The sequence below is a fragment of the Trichosurus vulpecula genome, chromosome 4, assembly GCF_011100635.1.
Source record: "Trichosurus vulpecula isolate mTriVul1 chromosome 4, mTriVul1.pri, whole genome shotgun sequence".
Lineage (NCBI taxonomy): Eukaryota > Metazoa > Chordata > Mammalia > Diprotodontia > Phalangeridae > Trichosurus > Trichosurus vulpecula.
The window spans coordinates 253,320,508-253,340,037 of NC_050576.1; the positions used below are offsets into that span (position 1 = coordinate 253,320,508).

Consider the following 19,530-nt stretch of genomic DNA (forward strand, 5'->3'; position numbering starts at 1 on the left):
CCTACATCGACTTAGCTTACTCAGCCCAGGTTCTATAGGAACTGGGCAGAGGCCGAGTAACAGCCTGAAGCTGCTACCATCATCACTGTTTTTTGTAGGATTTATGTATTTTTTAACCATTTAACATGTGTAAAATTGTGCTACCATTTTTATTAGGTTCCTGTTTTTTTTTTTTAATGTGTCACTGATGAAGATTTTGTTCCTAGATCTAGCCACACTTTCCCCACTAGCCCTATAGTTTTCATTTTGCAATTTTGCACAGCACAGTGATTTCTCAGAATGCGTATTTCACATTATAGCAGAACTGACTATATCCCTCTCACTCAGCAAGCCTTTCCTTGCAACAAAAAAAATTCAACAAAATCAACCAACAGATTGACCAAGTCTGATAATATATGCAATATTGTACATCCATAGTCCCCTATCTCTGCATTGAGGGCACAGAAATTTATTTTTTCAACTCTTCTCCAGGGCCAAACTTGGTCCTTATAATTACACTATGTTCACTTTCATTTTATGCTTTCCATTGACAGTGTTGTAGTCATTGTATATATTCAATCAACCATCAATCAGCAGGCATTTGTTTAGCATTATGTACATATAGGTATATACAGTGTAAGTGGGCAGTAATCCCAAAGAGTAGTAGGAGGAGGAAGGCAGCCTCTTTCAGAAGACAGGATTTAAGCTCAGTCTTAGAGGATGCTGGAAGGCAGAGGGGAAGAGGAAGAGAATTCGAGGCATGGGGAGCAGACAGTGAAAAGTCAGAAATAGGAAAGGGAATGTACTGACTATGCAAAAAACAGCAGAGACCAGTGTTGCTGGATCATAGAATACACAGAAGGAAATAAAGTGTAAGAATCCAGAAAGGGCAGGAAATTGGCCAGGTTCTAAAGGGCTTTAAAAGCTAAAAAGGGCATTTTGTATTTGATCCTGGGTGGAATAGGGAATCATGGCAGTTTTTTTGAGTTGGGGGTTTAACGTGATTAGACCTACACATTAGGAAGATCACGTTAGCAGCTTAGTGAGAGGAAGGATTGGAGTGGGAGAGACTTAAAGCCGAAAGACCAACCAGCAGGCCATTACAATAGCTGATGAGAGCCTGGGTCTGCTCACTTGACTCCATATTAGTTCTTTTAACTCTTCCTGTGTCTCCCTGAATTGTTCATATTAATGGTTTCTTAGGGCACATCAGAGCCTGGAGAAGTGGAAATATAGGAGAATGTGAATTGTCAGAGTTTAGATACATGGAAGAAGCAGTTCAGATTGATGGTGTGATCTCAGGTGGCAGAAGTGGAGTGAAGAGCTGAGAGGATATTGATAAACTGGCAGGGGTGGTAGAGTATTCAAGAGAACATCAATATATGTATGTAGGCAGGCCTCAAAGTGAAGGGGATGAGTGTGAGCCAGAAGAGAGAGTAACTTGGATCTTGGTAGATCTCAGCAACAAGTATCTTAACCCGTCAAAAAAAAAAATAAATGGCCCCTTCCTCACAGGAAGAACTTACAGAATGTAAGCAGAGTGGCATTGGGGAGCAAAGTGCATACCTATTCCTCTTTCTTGGTGTGTGTGTGTGTGTGTGTGTGTGTGTGTGTGTGCGTGCGTGCGCGCACGTGCATGTGCATACTGGAGAGGATGACTAGGGATATCTTCCAAAGAGAGCCAGGTTTTGGGGAATATAAGAAGAAAGAGACTGAAAAGACATTTAGGATGAAGTTAATTTCTAGACCAAGAATCCAGAGAGCATAGTAAGTGAAGGCAGTGGTAGAAGATCAGTACTGGGAAAGAATTAGAGCTCAGCTGGGTGGAATTAAGAGTTCAGGGAGAGGTGACAGGGGTGTTAGACTGGAAACAAAAAGTGACAGTTGGCTAGAGCCTTATCCTTCCAGGTCCTTTGGTTACGGTCCGTTGGTGTCAAGTCTAGTGTCACTTTTTTTTTGTAAGAGGAGGCACTGGACATGACAAGCAGTGAATATCAAAAAAAAAAAAAATTACTGTCTTAACAGATGAGAAGTGAATAGTTACTGATGATATGGTACTCATTTCTTAATCAACTATTTACAGTCAGATCATTAACTTGTTAGCTTAAAGGTCAAAATTAACAACAAACTAAAGGAATGGTGAAATAGGAACATTACACATGTGGCCTGACATTTTTTTTGAACAGGCTATTAACCCTTAAAATTAGGAAGTGGATAAAAGCAAGACATTGATTCTGATTATTATAGTTTCTTAAAGGAGTTTGAGGAAGCTAAAGAACACAGGAACAACTTTAACTGACAAACACTTGATTCCCTTAATAAACAGCTAGTTATATCAGCCAAGGTCAATACCATTTTAGGGTACATGCCAATTTGCAGAACATTCTGGAAGACATTAACCAAAGATTGTGAGCAGTATCAACTCACAAAACAATGTGAAAGAGTGGAGATGAAATTTTACCTGTCAGAAACCTTGGTATGAAACCAAAATGAATTCCCTGAGAGCCATTAGAGATGAATAGGACAACAAATAAATAAGAAATGAAACACATCTTTCTATAAAGATCTCTTGTTGTCATTGAAGACAATGGAACCACCATGTTTGTTTTACCACTTTTTACCTTTTATATAAGTCATAATAATAGTACTTGGGAGACAAAATTAGAGAGTGGCCAGACTTGAATACATGCATTCAGAAAAAAAATGTTTTGAAAGTGACACAGTTTTAAAGGAACTCAAGAATTAATTTCAAAGATAGCAAGAGAAGATGCCAAAAAGAGAAATCACCACAGTTGTATGTACCCCCAAAAAGGCATCCAAAAGATATCAGCAACTACCAAATCATATACTTCTCATCTACAGAAATTTAATGAGAATAGTCTATATGTGTCTGGAGGGAGTCCTTGATGAAAACATGAGGAGGAAATAAGCAGGTTTTCACAACTGAATTTCTACTACACATCTCATTTTCTTAGTTACACAACAGACTAAAAGCAGATGATATAAGATCTTGCTGTGAGTCTCTTGATTCTAAAATATAATTTGACTCCATGTATAACACAACCTAGTGGCTCTCTTCCAACAAGGTACCTTCTGTCAATATATCAGGATCATTAAAAAAATTACCTGATAGAACCAAAAAAATAGCTTTGTCAAACAGTCTTCTTATCAAGTGAGGCATAAAAGACAGAAGCTCGACAAGTGTTCACCAGTTTCATGGGAGATGCTCTTTACATACAGAGTCCAATTGAAAGGAGGGGAATATGTGTGTGTGTGTGTGTGTGTGTGTGTGTGCGCGCGCGCGTGCGTGTGCGTGCGCGCATGCTCATGTGTTTTATGTAAAACTTACCAAGATTTACCGTTTGTGGTTGGCATTGTGCTGATTGCATCAAGTCCCAAAATATTACCCTCCAGCAATGATGGCCTAGCAGTCCACATGGGCAAAACCAAATACCCAAATACCCTAGCACAGAATGCATAGTACTCAGGTTGACATGCATGTGGATGGGTAGGTAGCCCATTGAGTTAGTCCATCAATATATAAGCATTAAGCATTTTGGATGGACAATGAGCTGGACCTAGGACTAGAAGATAAGATTGGACTCTGTCCCATTTGGGAGATGGCCCCACACTTTTAACGATCTAAAAAGCTGCTCAGATCTAAAAACAACTGCCAGCTTGTTAGCCTGAAGATTCTCTTGGTGATGCTGCCATGAGGCAATATAGTGGAGTAGATGGCATATAATTTCGAGTAAGAGGAGCAGGGCTCAAATCAGCTCTGTTTCTTATTATCCATACAACTAACTAAGGCAAAACATCTAAACTCCCTGAGCCTTTCTTTTCCTCATCTGTATCATATAGAGAGTGGACCAGGTGACTTTTGAGGTCAAATGTTTGTTGAATAAATCTGAGCTCTTTTCCATCTCTAAATCTGTGAGACTATGAGCCTTTGAACAGCACAGTCTCAGAAGAATCAAATTGTAAATGGCCCAAAGGGTGGTAGAAAGATATATGGCAGAAGGAATTAGGCTATAGCATATATTACTAAAGATAGGTATATGTGAAGTGCCATAAAACATATCCTCAAAGTTGTGTATAACTGGAAAAGACCAGTCATGTAAAAAGAATAGCTAGACAGCCCGAATGTTTCCCAAGTATCCATGAAATAGTAAACTACCACATTAAGTAGACCCGATATGCTATACGAAAGTATTTGTGGAAGGAAATGGTCAAGAATTGTACAGAATGAGAAGACACGGATGGGTAGTGACATGTTCCAAGTGTAGGGATTATCCACATTGTTGATCCACACATCCATCTTAGGGCACTGTTAGTGAAGGAAAGATTCAGTTGAACTTTAGTGAGCCATGAGAATGCTAACATAAAAAACCTCTTCCCTTTAAAGTATGCATCCTTTTTTAAGGTGAATCTTTTATTTAACATCTTTCTTTTGCTTTCTTAGTCATTAATTATGTAAAGTAGTTGCAGGACTGACATCCATGAAAAAGGCTGAGAATGCCCTATTTATTAAGTAATTATAGGAGGAGATAGATGTGCATATGAGGGACTGGAGGGAGACACTTTTAGAATGAAAGGCTAATGCATGTATTTTGAGCTGTTTGATTATTTTTGTAGATCTAAAGAGAGATTTTAAAATATCTCTGGGCTTCATTAAAACTCCGTGGTTTATTCATTGTGTTGTTCATTTTTCTCGATAGTTATATGATAAATTTACCTTTGCACCTCTACTTTGTAATTATATTTTTCAAAATGACTTCTGTAATCTTGGGCTATAGAGAACTCTGTTCCCCAGGATTATCACCAATATTTACCCGTTCTATAGCTGCTACTCTCCTAATAAATGTTTTTCCTTTGTTTAGGTCTCACCTCTGGATGAGCAACATATTTAGATGCTTGAAATAATTTTGTATTGTATGTAAGACCACCAAAATTTTAGAACCATGCCTCCAAGACCATCATCCGGTGAATTGTGGGGCATCCATTTGATGCCCCCAAGAATCTTAGTAGAATGTCTACTACCTAATGGAATGATAGTGACTTTAGAATGCCTCCGTGAGGCTACATTAGTAACTATTAAACATGAGCTATTTAAAGAAGCAAGGAAATACCCTCTTCACCAGCTCCTTCAGGATGAAACTTCTTACATTTTCGTAAGTGTTACTCAAGAAGCAGAAAGAGAAGAATTTTTTGATGAAACACGGCGACTTTGTGACCTACGGCTTTTTCAGCCTTTTCTAAAAGTCATTGAACCTGTAGGCAACCGAGAAGAAAAAATTCTAAATCGAGAAATTGGTAAGATAATTTTGTCATCTTCATTTTTTTCTTATAAGTTTATATTATGAGGATTAATTATTAAGCAATGAAGCTGATTTTTTGCATATGACTTATTGACATCAGTAACTTTAAGATACTAAAAGACGTTAACATTTCCAATTCAGTCCCTTTTAAGCTTAACGATTATTCTCCAAACAAAGTCATGGCAGATTTTAAATATTTTTTACCACTAACCCGCTAAACTGACATTTTTAACTCTTGCTATCCCCAGTAAGGTTTTCCTTAATAGAAATTACTTGGGCGGTTGGGAGAAGGTATCAAGTTTACACTTACAACGTTTGGGGAGAATGAAGTTAATAAAATAGAATTCTTTGATTATTTGCAGTGGTTATTCATATTATTGGCTGCATTTTGCCAAATGTGTCTTCAGGCAGTTTTAGAGATAGTCCTTAGCCCTTCCAGGATCCTCTTTTTAATTGGTCAAATACCTCTAATTCTTTCAAGGGGGAAAGGACAATCTTCTGTGCCACATAATCTCCATCATCAAAAATAGGCAATTGCCAAGATAGATAAAATCTTTTCATACCATGACATTGGTTTGGTTATTGAGAATATTATTTTGTATTTTTTAAGGTTTTGCTATTGGTATGCCTGTTTGTGAATTTGATATGGTTAAAGATCCAGAAGTACAAGACTTCCGAAGAAATATTCTTAATGTTTGTAAAGAAGCTGTGGACCTGAGGGATGTCCATGCACCCCATAGTAGAGCATTATATGTCTATCCTCCAAATGTAGAATCTTCACCAGAATTGCCAAAGCACATATACAATAAATTAGATAAAGGTAAGAAGCGTTAAACAGTTACCTTCTTTTAATATATTAAAAGGTTTGCTATTGTTACAGTGATCAGTGTAGTAAATTCTACATATATATGTATTTAAAATAATTTTTCTGCACCCAGATTGTAAACTTTTTGTGGGTAAGGATTATGCCTTACACATGACCAATTTTTGATAGGCCACAGCTACAGGTAAATACACACATGTAAAGGATCGGTTATTTTGTCAGTGTGGGGTGCTGCACTTGTGGGACCTTCCCTCAGACCCAGATTATAGCCCATATCTGACTTGGTGGGTAAGTTGCTAAATTTATCATAGGGGCATTGATTTAGAGCTCAAGGAAAAGCAGAGGTCATCTAGTTCAAACCCCCCCCCCCCCCCCCACACACACACACACAGATGAGGAAACTGAAGCAGAGAAGGGAGGTAACTTGGCCTACATCACACAGATGGTAAAGAGCACAGCTAGGATACCCCTATTGGTCCTCAGTCTCCAGAGCTAGCCTACTCTTCACTAGACTTTAGGGCAAGGGTGTGCTGGAGCCAGCTCAGACCCTCACAAGAAACAATTGTTAAACTTTCAGTATGACTATTTGACCTCAAAAATGGGCAAAAGCTACAAACCAGGACTTGGTTTCTTATTTAGTTGACCGTTTAGACTTAAGAATGCATTGGATAAAATGGTTAATGAATACATTTTTTTCCAGGGAGTCAGTTGTTAAACATTTACCATCATGCTCCTGTTTAAGGCCTCCCGCCCTTAAGTACCAGGGAGTTGCTGAGTGCACAGAGGGCTTTGTCAAGTGTTTTGCCTGGGGACCCACAGCTAATCATGGCCCAAGTGAGATTGGAACTTCAGTGTTGTTTCCTCCAAGCCATGTACTGTACTATTCAGCCTCTGGGACTCATAGTCAGTACACAGGAAGATCTTAAATGTCAGGAGCCAGATCTCCACTGACTTGGGGTGCTGACCAGTTAAGGAAAATTGTTCCCATAAGGCTCGAACTGTTGTCTATAGACATGGATTATGCACTAACTCTCAGTTTGAGATCCACAGCTCCCTGTTCTTACTTCACCATCAAAAATGAAATTAGAATTAATTACCAGTTTTTAAATGAAAATGGGTATTAAGTCAGACATTTTCAGAACTCTTTGGAAAGATGTTGGTGTTGCCATTACTCATATTAAAAAATTGTTGGTTTTTGTTTTTTGTCACCGTATTAGTAACAATTTCTATCCAGTAACTTAGTGCTATGGTTATCATTCTAAATTATGAGATAACTACATGCAAGATTCTGGCCTTTATTTGCCTTTTATGCTTTAATCTAATATGAGGCAATTCCTAAAATAAACCATTAAAATGGAAGTTGTCCTGTTTAGTTACCATAAACTTCTGTTTGTCATAGGCCATATGCTTTTAAAAATAATATTTTTAACTCCAGATCTTTCAAAATTTAAAAAAGATAATGTTTTGCATATGACACAGATTTAGTTTTAATTCTTATTTTATGGAACATATCAATTCATTATTTTTAATAATATAAAATATTTGATTACAGGGTTAACAAATAACCTTACTAATAATATTTTACTAATCATGTTTGGGCTTAATTTATGCAACATGAGTAGTTATCTCTTTCCCTCTAGCATATACTTTTGATCTTATATTTTTCCCATATATTTATATGCCTCTTGATTTTCCCAGCCTTCTTTGCTTTAAGAAAATTTACATTTTCTCATCTTCCATCATTTTAATTTATCACGTATTTTAGCTACCATTGCATACTTTTAAAATGGGCCTCCCAGTTATAAAACTGTTGGAGTTGCTTCAACCACTCATCCACTTTAATAGGCTATTTATCTGTTGCAATTCTGAATCAATCACTCCCATAATCAGACCCAGGGGATGTGGCACCTTTGCCATAGGCATATTTTTGGAGACAGGCAATCAGCTTATAACTTAGCAGAGTAAGAAGGGCCAACACATCAGTCATAAATGAGTGGGAAATGTGTAAATGTGTGCAGTGACGTTGGAAAACATAACTACTACCTATGGGATCATCAAGATTTTGATTGAGATTGTTGAGCAGAAATTAAGATATATTGTTTGTGCATTTCAATTGTTTTTACTTCATAGTTGCCTGGGTCTTTGACTTACAAATCTCTTGAAAATGATCAATTTCTTGTGTCTTAAAAATAATATTGTTCATGTTGATGACACATAACAATATTTCATTTTGTTGTAGGGCAAATAATAGTGGTGATTTGGGTGATCGTTTCCCCCAATAATGACAAGCAGAAGTACACTTTGAAAATCAATCACGACTGTGTACCAGAACACGTTATTGCTGAAGCGATCCGGAAAAAAACACGGAGCATGTTGCTGTCATCTGAGCAGCTGAAGCTCTGTGTTCTAGAATATCAAGGCAAATACATTTTAAAAGTGTGTGGATGTGATGAATATTTGCTAGAAAAATATCCTCTTAGCCAATACAAGGTGAGCAATTTTGAGTTTTTAAGTTTTTATTAATAGAAAATAAAAAATCATTACAGTGTAAAGGCACAGCCTCTAAAGCATCACCTCACCCATTTCCATCTAACAGTAACAAAAGCCCTTTGATGTCTTAGTGTAAAGCCTATTATGACATTGTACTGGACAGTGGCTGTTTCCTTCCTGTCTCCCAGGAATCAGTGTGCCCTCAGATTGGTATAGAATGATTCACAGAATTTGAGAATCCAACCCACACCCTGAAGGAACCCCCTCTATAACAAGCCCGACAAAGGACCTCCAGCTTCTGTTCAAAAATCTCCAAGGAGGTAGAACCCCCACCTGTCTTGGGGCAGCCCAATTGAGTCTAGCCAGTCAGAAAATGTTTGCTGAGCCAACACAGGAAAGGTGTCTTCCTTTCCTTCTGGTAGTGGAGAGGGAGAGATATTTCATGGAAGAGAAAAGAAGGGAGAGGTTCTAACCTGGTGGAAGCTTTTTGTGCTGGCCTTTTCCTTTTCCTTCTCCTCTTCAAACCCTTTCCTGCTTTTCTTGTTTTAAACTTTAATAGCAAATCATATCCACTTAGGATCATCTTCAATCAAATTTACCCAGGAAATCTCTTCCATTCATAATAATGTTCCTTTGGAAGTCATTTATTTTTGAGGAACCAATTAATGATGTTACTTAGAAAAGTATAGCTGTATTAGTGTCATGTATAAAGAGCATCTTTCCTAGAACAGACTAAAAAAACTTTAAGGTAACATTTTGTTTAGTATTGTCCATTTATTTGGCCTTAGTTTATGCTTTGCCTTTCATGCAACAGTTAATTAAGAGTTGGAATACTGCAACTGAAGAAACTAAAAATGTTAGAAGTTAAACTTTAGTAGAAACGAAGAGGTCTGAACCTCTAAATTTGTTGTAAAACCTTTACACTAACCCTCTAATTCAGTGTTCAGTCAAGAGCTACCAGCATTTGCCAGTTTTAAAGAGAGAAGATTTATAGTGATGTTTCTAAGCTTTCTGCTTAGTGTAAAAGGTACCCACTTCTTCAAAAAATGGAGGCCAAAATATTTGTTTTAATTTTTTTAATATAGCCATGGTTTTATCTTCTTAAATGATTCCTTCTTTTTATAGTATTTTTGTTTATCTCATTTTAACTACTGGGTGTTAACTTTGTCAGGAAACCATGGACAGAAGAGGTGAACCACTCCACCTCTTGCTTAAATGGTGTCCCAATCCTTTGAAAGTTTGTTTCACCATCTTAATGAGCAGTCTCCTCATGTAAATTCCATACTGTGCTTGTGTTTGTAGTAGAACAATGCTACTCCTATACCTAAAGAGGAACATGGTGGGTTTTCCCCCCTAATTTGTATTCAGTATTACATGGTTGACCCTACTGTCCAAGTTCTTCCAGAATGTTAAAATTTTAGTACAACTAAAAGCAATCTTAAATGACATAAACATAGCAGTGGTTATAAATGTTTCTATAAAGGCTGATTTTATCTTTGTGCATTATATAAGTATTTTCCTTTTGATATTTGTAGGCATTATCTCTAAAGAAAAAAAAATACAAGCACCAATCTTCCTCCCCTCCCTCCTCTAATTTGTTACAGTACATAAGAAGCTGTATAATGCTTGGTCGGATGCCCAATCTGATGCTGATGGCTAAAGAAAGTCTTTACACCCAGCTACCATTGGATACTTTTACAATGCCATCTTATTCCAGGCGAATCTCCACAGCCACGCCATACATGAATGGAGAAGCTTCAACCAAATCCCTTTGGGGCGTAAATAGTGCACTCCGCATAAGAATTCTTTGTGCAACTTATGTAAATGTAAATATTCGAGATATTGACAAGGTAAATTAAAATACTGATTCTTAGTCTACAAAGAAATAATTTTGTAATGTCTGTTTGTATCAATTTTGTGTACTGACTCTGTAAAACTGCATTTGCCTATAATGCAATGTATTCAAGGGCCTAGAATAGTAATAATACCATCTGTTTGTACAGGGCCTGTGTTGTTATTCACATCCCTCAATTAATCCTCACAAGACCCTTGGGAAGTGGAAAGGACAGGGAGATTTACACCAACTTTCACATATGGAATTGAACTTCAGAGTTGGGGAGTGATTTGACAAGGTTCAAGCGGCTCTAAAGTGGCCCAGCTCAGGCGTAGGCTCCAAATTGAGTTCTGTTTCTGCCACAATGTACCGTCTTTCTATCTAGAAAATATCTTAATCCTCTCTGAGAATAAGAAAGTCAGGTTTTATTTGGTTTTCTAGTTTCTGCTACTAGGTTTTCTTTTTTTTTTCCCCATCATTGGAAATCCTGCATTTCAATAGTTCTGCTTACCTTCCTCATTCTGATTGGTGGAGGCAGCATAACCAATGTGAATATAAGTGCACATTAGCTCATTTTGTAGCAGACTAAAGAAAACACAAAAACATATCTGAGATTTGTTTTAAGAATGAGGTGCTTTATTCAGTTGAGCTCAGAAACCATTAAGGGCCTGGTATGTATAGAGCCCCATGCTAGATGCTGGGAGACATACAAAGATTAATTAAGACATGGCTCCCATACTCATGGAGTCTCAAAGGAGGATATCAAAGACAGACCATAATACCTAGTTTCATCTACCTTATGTCACTTGATGTGACATCCAAGGAACAGAGAGAACTTTATGGATTGGAGTAATATAGGAAGTCTTTATGGAGGTTATAGCATCTGAGCCAGACCTAAAGGAATAGGTATGCTGGTTAGGAGAATAGAATGGAGAAACACCATATGAGCAACAGCATAGAAACAGGAAGCTTAGGTTCCATGGGGTTGAAGCAAGTGGTACGTTTTGGCTAGATGATGGAGCAATATGAAGGCAAAGTTGAAGGAGATCCAGCTAGAGAGATAGGCTATTGCCAGATTGTGGATGGTTAGACTGAGAAGGGGAAGAACTTGATTCAGTAGATATGGAGAGCCATGGAAGCATTTTGAACAAGCATTTTGGGTGCTACAGCCAGATTCATACATAAGGAAGATTAAGTGAAAGAATGGGCTGGAGAAGGAAGAGAGTGGAGGTGGGAAGCCCTAGAAGAAGCCCGTTGCAGTGAGCCAGGAAGATGGTGCTGAAAGTTAATATTATTGTGGTGACATTGGGAGGGTTTGTTTAAAAAAAAAAAAAGACAATGGGTACCAGAGATATTTTAAAGGTAAAACTTATCAACTGTGGTTGAATGTAAGGAGTGAAGGTGAGGGAAGAGGCCAAGTGATACGAACAATTTGAGTACTAGAAACTAAATGGATGGTGATTCCAGTAACAGAAATAATAAAGCCATTGGTTATGTTACTCTTACCCTAGTTAATGTTATATTCTTTTTTTAGATCTACGTCCGAACAGGTATCTGCCATGGGGGAGAGCCATTATGTGACAATGTGAATACTCAAAGAGTACCTTGTTCTAATCCCAGGTAAAGGAAGCGTGCCAGTTTCTATTTCTGAGGTCATAGTTGTGTTTATAATCATGTCTCGTTTAAAAAAGGATTTTAAATCACTTGTTGCAAATTATTAAAATGATAATGGAAATGATAAAAAGAAGTAGGGACGAAGGAGGAATAGCACTTCCAGACCACATACTTACATTTCTGTTGATTAACCACCATGGGTATAATTTCATAATTAATATACTGGCAAATAAAATGCATTTATTGCTTAATAACCTAGTTTACCCATCTTTCTGTGATGTTTTGTGGTATCGTTTACTTCATTCTTTGATCTAAGTGTTTTGCGTTGCTTCTTAAAAAGTAGGCATCCTGAAACTGATACGTTTTCCACATCGTCTTTCATTTCATCTACCTACTGACTTTCTGATAAAAACCTAACTTTAATCATGGTGCAGAAGTTTGTTAGCTCTTTTGATCTAACTATTGAATTCTGTTTGACCTTTTCAAAATTTCCTAGATGGAATGAATGGCTAATGTATGATATATACATTCCTGATCTTCCACGTGCTGCTCGACTTTGCCTTTCTATTTGTTCTGTTAAAGGCAGGAAAGGGGCAAAAGAGGTAAGGACTTGAGGAGCAAACATGTTTACCTTTAAAATCTTTGTCATGCCTTGATTGCATTTTCTTAATAGAAATCATTACAGCACAGTGGCACAGTGAATAAAGACCAATACTTGGAGCCTAGAGTATTTGGGTGGTAGATCTAGATTCAAATCTTATCTCAGATGGAATTTTATAAACCACTAGAAAAAGTAAATCCCCTCCCCATGCCACACCCCTCAAACAAAATACCATGATGTTTTATATAGCCTTGGGAAGAAGAAAGACTATGTATATTTCAGGATTCTGTTTAAGATAGGAAATATTTCCTGAAGTTCATTTATTAAAAATTATATGAACCACCTAAACTAGCCACCAAGTGACTAAATTGCTTTCTTCTTTCATAATTACATTCCATATAAATAAAATTAAAAGAAAATTAAATATTTAAATGGGAGACAGCAAAGATATGCCAACACTTAAGCTTTGAAAAAAAAACATTGCTTCCTATAGATACAAACATTTTACAATAAAAAAATGTCATTGAGAGCCATTGTCTGAAAAAATTTATTTTTGCAATGAAATGTGCCTATAGAGAGATAACTAAAGAATATTCATTGTTTCTCTTCTCTCAAGGAACATTGCCCATTGGCTTGGGGAAATATTAACCTCTTTGATTATACAGACACTCTGGTATCAGGAAAAATGGCTTTGAATCTGTGGCCAGTACCTCATGGTTTAGAAGATTTGCTGAATCCTATTGGAGTTACTGGATCAAATCCCAATAAGGTCAGATGTTGCTTTCATGTTTATTTTAAAATCATTTATCTCTTTTGAAAAAAGATGAATAAAAATAAAAAATATTTGCTAACTTATGGTAGTTAAGTGGACTATAAATGACAGTTCCTCTTTCCTCTCCTAGGAAACTCCATGTTTAGAGCTGGAATTTGACTGGTTTAGCAATCCTGTAAAGTTCCCAGATATGGCAGTGATTGAAGAACATGCTAATTGGACCGTATCTCGAGAACTAGGATTTAATTATTCCCATGCTGGGCTGGTAAGGCAAATTTACTTTTGAAAATAATGGAGCATTAGGTATTTACAAAAATACATAGCCATTAATCAGTGCTCTTTCTGTCTATACATGAATTTTGTTATTCCAAGGGTTCCAGGTTTCACTTGATTATCCTTATTAGATGACACTGAAGCAAGGAAGTATTTTTTATATAGCAAGTGATCTTTTTATGTATTAATATGGTTTAATAGGAGGCAATGATAGAAGTAAAATATTTTTCCATATCAACAATAATAATTCATAATTATGTAGCAAGTAAGGTGGAGAGAGTATTTTCCTTACAATAGCTCTGTAAGGTAGGTAGTACAGATACTATGATTCTCATCTTACAGATGAGCCAACAGACACTCAGAGACAAAAGCAAATTTCTTAGGAATAAGATATGTCCTAAGTGTTAGGACCAGAGCTCAAATCCAAGTCTTCTGGCCTCAAGACCAGTACCCTCTCTCCTATGCCACACTGCCATTACTATGTGTCTAGAAAGCTTTTGGTCTTTCAGAAGAGATATTGCAATTCTCTCAGTCAGTGACAGCCCTGAAATTGATTAATGATGCATTTATGACATTTCTTAATAGTCTAGCTTTCCATGACACAGCCTCTTAATTGTGGTTATTTTTATGTAGCTATTTATATCTTATTTCTTCCTACATCTGACTTAACCATATTGATTACAGGTAGACATTTATTTCCTTTTACCTAAAGTTTGCTAGTACATTCATTCTGACATGTGAGATAATATATAACACATAAAACTGTAAACATTTATATAATCTGTAGTAGTATTAGTAAATTAGTGTTTTAGATGGTCTAAAAACAGTCTTATTCTTAGTAATTTCTACAGTTTTTCCCACCACTCTATTACTGCAGAGGCAGAAGGATATTGTATAAGACTGAGGGCCAGTTTTAATTCTTCTTCGCTTCTTTGATTCAAAGAATGTATCACTTAGTGGTCTACCTGCCTATCCTTGCCTCTCTGTACCCAGCTCAGGGTGTTGTTGTGAGCATCCTCAGTCTAGGGCGCTCTGGCATGGTAGCTGTCATCAGAGCTCATGGTCATCTTGCATTGCCTTTGAGAGCTCAGGCTCCTCTGGGTAATGGGGTTGTGGAAAAAGTTGTGGATTTGGTGTCAGATACTTGAGTTTCAGTCCCTGCTCTGCCACTTATTATTTGTGTGACTGTGGGCAAATCGCTTTCCTTTCTTTGCTGGGGCCTCAGGTTCTTCATCTGTCAGATTACAAAGTTATACTGGACAATCATTGAAGTCCCCTCTAGCTCTAAATCTGTGACCCTCGAACCTATGGTCCCATCTTATTAGTAGTTAGCATCAACATAGGAGTTCGAAGCTTCCCATGCGGCTCTCTTCTAGTACTAGTATGGTCATGATTATAACAGGTGACCACTTTTGATCATTAGTACAGGAGGTGAACCTTCTATTTTATCACAAGTACCTCCTCCCTAAAACACACATATATTTTTACACCTTAGTGATGGTGAAGGAAAATGAACAAATGACACAATCAAAATTGTGTCACTAACTTGTCACAAATTCATTTTAATTATGAGACTAGAAGAACTGATATGTGCTAAGAGAAAAGTTACAGTGGATCAAATGGTTAGATGTCTCATCTTGGATATAACTTTGGAATCATAGCCCAACTGAACACAAGGAGAGAGACATTTGCTCGATCCTATTTTCCAAGGCCAAGTGGCCCAAGTTTCTCTCAGGAGGAAAATATCTTTATTCCCTTGTACCTCTACTGATATTTGGTAGTAGTTCATGGGAAGGAAAGTCAGTAATCCTGCATGAGGGAACACCTAAAAATAATTCCCCAAATAATAGTGATATCAGGAGAGCAATATCTATAGGCACTTTGGGATATTGAATTATGAACTGTATCACTCTGTATTTAATACTGAATATATAACAGTAGGTATTAAAGATAGACTATAAAGTAATGATAACAGAGGCTCTTAGTAGCTATTAAAGATTTACTTGTGTAGCACAAGTTTTAATTGTTATGGATAATCTATTTTACTGCATGAGCCTTATTAAATTAATTTGGGTTCATATGACCAGAGAACATAAAACTTAACATATATTCACAGAATCCATTATGTATAAGTAAAGTGTCTTACTATTGGGTTAAGAAGTAGTACTCAGAACCAAAAATCAGTTGAGTTGATCAGATTTTGATTTTGGCTGTCAGAAATGGTATGGCACGCCTAGGCAAGGCAACCTAAGGGAGAAATAGTGGGCAACGTATGCCTGGCAAGTCAGGCCATCACCAACACTACCTTGACCACCATCTCACCTCAGATCTAGATGATAACCCAAGAGCCAAGAGCCTTGGGAATGGCACTGCCATCCAGACCACCAGACCTGCTTCCAGCCCAGCCCCTGCAGCCATCATTTAGGGGAGAAATCATTGTGGAGAAGAGGCCCACCTTCCTATCACCATAGACAACTGCGGTCCCATTACCACAGTCAGGCAGACGGGCCTGGAGATCTTGGGAGTTGTGGCACCCTCAAGCCCAACACTCATAGCCATCATCCAGAGAAGTGGCTCCTGTGAAGAGGGACCAGCTATCCCCACTAGCTGCTGCCCACAGGGCAAGCACTCCAGCCCAACTGAAGCAGCAAAGCACCCTGAAGGAGAGACAGGCAAGCCGAACCACCATCTCCCCTTGGACCTTGATAGAGACAGACCAGAACCCCAGACTCATGGTCCTGGAGAGCAGCATGGCTTCTAGCCCAGTGCCCTCAGCCATCCTCCTGAAGGCAACCCCTGTGGAGATGCAGCCTGGACCTGCTCCTGCAGGTGCTACTGAAAACCTAGAAAAGAAAGTTCTTACTGCCAGAGTCATTGACACTGTCCAGTGGTTCAGCATTTTACTGGAAGAAATGACATTAAAGAAGAGGCCTAAGCCTCTGCTCTGCTGCTGTACCCCAAGGACCATAAGACCTTTCCATTTAACTTGAGACTGAGCACACCCATTAGAAAGGGAGCTCCGAGAGCAGGGACCGTCTGACTCTTCTGAATGTGTCCCAGAGCATAGCACAGTTCTTGGCACATAGCAAGTGCTTAATCAGTTTGTTGTGGTTGAAGAATCCTTGATTCAAAATAAAAAGAAAATGCATAATTTCTAAGAAAATGAAGCTGGATTTGTTTTTACTTCACTTTTTATCATATGGCTTATAGAATTTTACTAGTGTTCGCCTTTGTTTCTTACATGTCTAATAATAGGTGTTGCTACAAAATGACAAAATTTGAGAGTTGTAAAGGACCTCATTGGCCATCTAGTCCAACCCATATGCAAAAGGAACGTAGGGAAAGTCAGAAGAATGATTTAGAGTGGGTCTCTACCAAGAGTGAGTCTCCTGAAGACCTTCAAGGTTTCATTCGTTTTTCTGCCAGTCTATTACTAGGTTCCAGTGGAATGGGAATTGGGCCACACTGGGAGCCAGAGAAATGAATTATTCATTATTTATTTTTCCCTACCCCTCTGTCCAGGCCTTATCCTCCATTTGCCTTGGTAGACAGTATGGTAAATCCAAAATTTCAGGTAATTTAGCCACACTTACACCAAGAATTTGTGGGACAATACTAAGTGGAAATTTGGCCTTTCCGGCTTATCTCACATAGTTTTTCCATTCAGTTAGTCCATGTTAATACTATAAAAGCATTTCATATCTCTTTATTAACTGTTAGTGTATATAACTGAAATGAATCCAGAAAGAAATACTACAGGGGGATACTGAAACTAATGTGTTTCTTTGTTTTACAGAGTAATAGAATAGCTCGAGATAATGAATTAAGAGAAAATGACAAAGAGCAACTCCGGGCAATTTGTACACGAGACCCTCTGTCTGAGATCACTGAGCAAGAAAAGGACTTTCTTTGGAGTCACAGGTCAGGGTTAAAAGACACTCTCAAAATATGGTTTGTTTTTGTAAAGCCTAGTATTGATTTTAATTGACTATTATTTTACTGAACACCTTTCCATAAATCTAATCTATTGTAAGGGAAAATGTATTTCACAATGCACACAGCTGAAAATTATAGTTAAGTTATATCAGTAAGTGTACTAATTTTCCAGTTCTCTCTGAAAACCTTTTTGTTTCAACCGTGTTAAAAAGCCTTTGTAATATATGTCTTCTCTCTTTTACCTTAGTAAATTACATTATCAGGGTTGTCCTTCTGAATGTCAAGGTTCATACTGTAGGTAGCATTTATATAATAACACTTGATGATTTACTTACAAGTCCTTTACCTCAGTTTTATTTTAACTTGATCCTCACAGTCGCCCTGTGAGGTTAGTATAGATACTGTCTCTTTCTCAGGGGAGGGAACTGAGGCACGTCACACACAGTAAGTGTACCTCACCTTGTAAATTAGTCGAAGGAGGGAGTAGTGAGATCATGTCTTCTTGGACCTTTCACTTCCGTCTTTCCCCATTCCAGATAATTGATAGTTCCAACTCTACTTACAACATTCAAGAATCATCCTTGTTTCTTGTCCTTCTTCCACTGCCTGTCCTGGGATCTTTATTTTGTTCTGGGTGGAATTTTAAATTAATTAATTTCACTCATTGTTAGCAACTTTATTGGGTAACTTTTATTGGGTTTATTGGGTAAGGAAATTAAAATTAGTGACTAAATGGAATTGGAGGCCAGCTGTGGCTCCCAGTGTTCTCTCCCTGGGCTTCATGTCTTTAAGTTAATGATAGGGAACTGACTGTTGCTTTTGCTTTTTAAAATAAAAAACTTTCATTTCTCATTTTAAATCTCACTTTTTAACTTTCTTAGTTATACTTAAGTCTAGTTTTCAGTAATCAAAAAATGGGGTAATATAATTTGAATGGTGCAGATTTCCACAAGACTCTAAAGATGTTTGAAATTACATTTGAAATAAAACTACTGCTATATATTAAATCTGTTGTATATTGCATAAGTGGGCAAATGGATTTAAGACTGACACTTTAAAAAGCTTCTTGAGTTGTTCTGCCCTATCAGAAGAAGCAGTTGGTATAATAGGTAGAGCTGGGTTTGAGTCCTGCCTCTGATACAGAATGGCTCATCATTTAACTTCATGGACTTCTAAGCAACTTTCTAAGATCCAAAGTTGCAGAGAAGGCACTGATATATATTGGTAGAAGGAGATCACAGGCACAGTCTTCTTCTCTCTTCTGGCCCACTAGCTGAGCTCTCTTCAGGGCTATCTTTCCTTTTCATTTCCCCATTAGATTAGTACCATTATAAGTTTCCTATTTATCTCATCTTAAAAAAAATTTTATTGATATCTTCTTTTTCATATTTCCTACATTTCCCATTATATCCTTCTCCCCTATCCTTTCCAGAGATTCCCCCTTATCACAAAGAATAAAAAAGGGGAGAGGGAGGGAAGCAGTCCTGCAAAAATAATACACATTTCAAAAAGGCTGACATACATGCAGTGTTCCCCATCCATAGCCCCCCACCTCTGCAAAGAAGCATGAGGGAGAGGGAAAGTGCCATCGCATAACTATTGGGGGGGCCAAGATTAGGTATGATAACTTCACAGCATTTGGTTTTGGGTTTTTGGTATCGTTTCGAGGTCTTTCTGTTTACGTCATTGTTGTATATGTTGTTTTCCTACTTCACTTTACCTCATAAGCCTTGCCATGTTCTATATTCAGCATATTCATGTTTTCCTACAGTAAACTAAAATTTCATTCTATTCATAGAGCACAGCTTGCCTAGCCATCCCCCAGGCGATGGGTTTCTGATTTGTCTCCAGTTCTTTGCTTCTACAAAATTTACTCCAAATGTCTGTAAA

At 37.6% G+C, this 19,530-nt stretch overlaps 1 protein-coding gene across 2 annotated transcripts in view; it reads left to right on the forward strand.

Annotated features, from left to right (window-relative positions):
- The window catches only part of PIK3CA (phosphatidylinositol-4,5-bisphosphate 3-kinase catalytic subunit alpha), a 91,344-nt gene that overhangs the window by 47,262 nt on the left and 24,552 nt on the right, over nucleotides 1–19,530 (forward strand). For both annotated transcript variants that reach the window (XM_036753799.1, XM_036753798.1), the window contains 9 exons: nucleotides 4,860–5,292; nucleotides 5,908–6,117; nucleotides 8,360–8,610; nucleotides 10,215–10,460; nucleotides 11,979–12,064; nucleotides 12,555–12,660; nucleotides 13,276–13,428; nucleotides 13,562–13,696; nucleotides 17,501–17,625. In XM_036753799.1, the coding sequence (XP_036609694.1) occupies nucleotides 4,941–5,292; nucleotides 5,908–6,117; nucleotides 8,360–8,610; nucleotides 10,215–10,460; nucleotides 11,979–12,064; nucleotides 12,555–12,660; nucleotides 13,276–13,428; nucleotides 13,562–13,696; nucleotides 17,501–17,625 (1,664 nt within the window). In that variant the 5' untranslated portion in view covers nucleotides 4,860–4,940. The remainder of the gene's footprint in view (nucleotides 1–4,859; nucleotides 5,293–5,907; nucleotides 6,118–8,359; nucleotides 8,611–10,214; nucleotides 10,461–11,978; nucleotides 12,065–12,554; nucleotides 12,661–13,275; nucleotides 13,429–13,561; nucleotides 13,697–17,500; nucleotides 17,626–19,530) is intronic.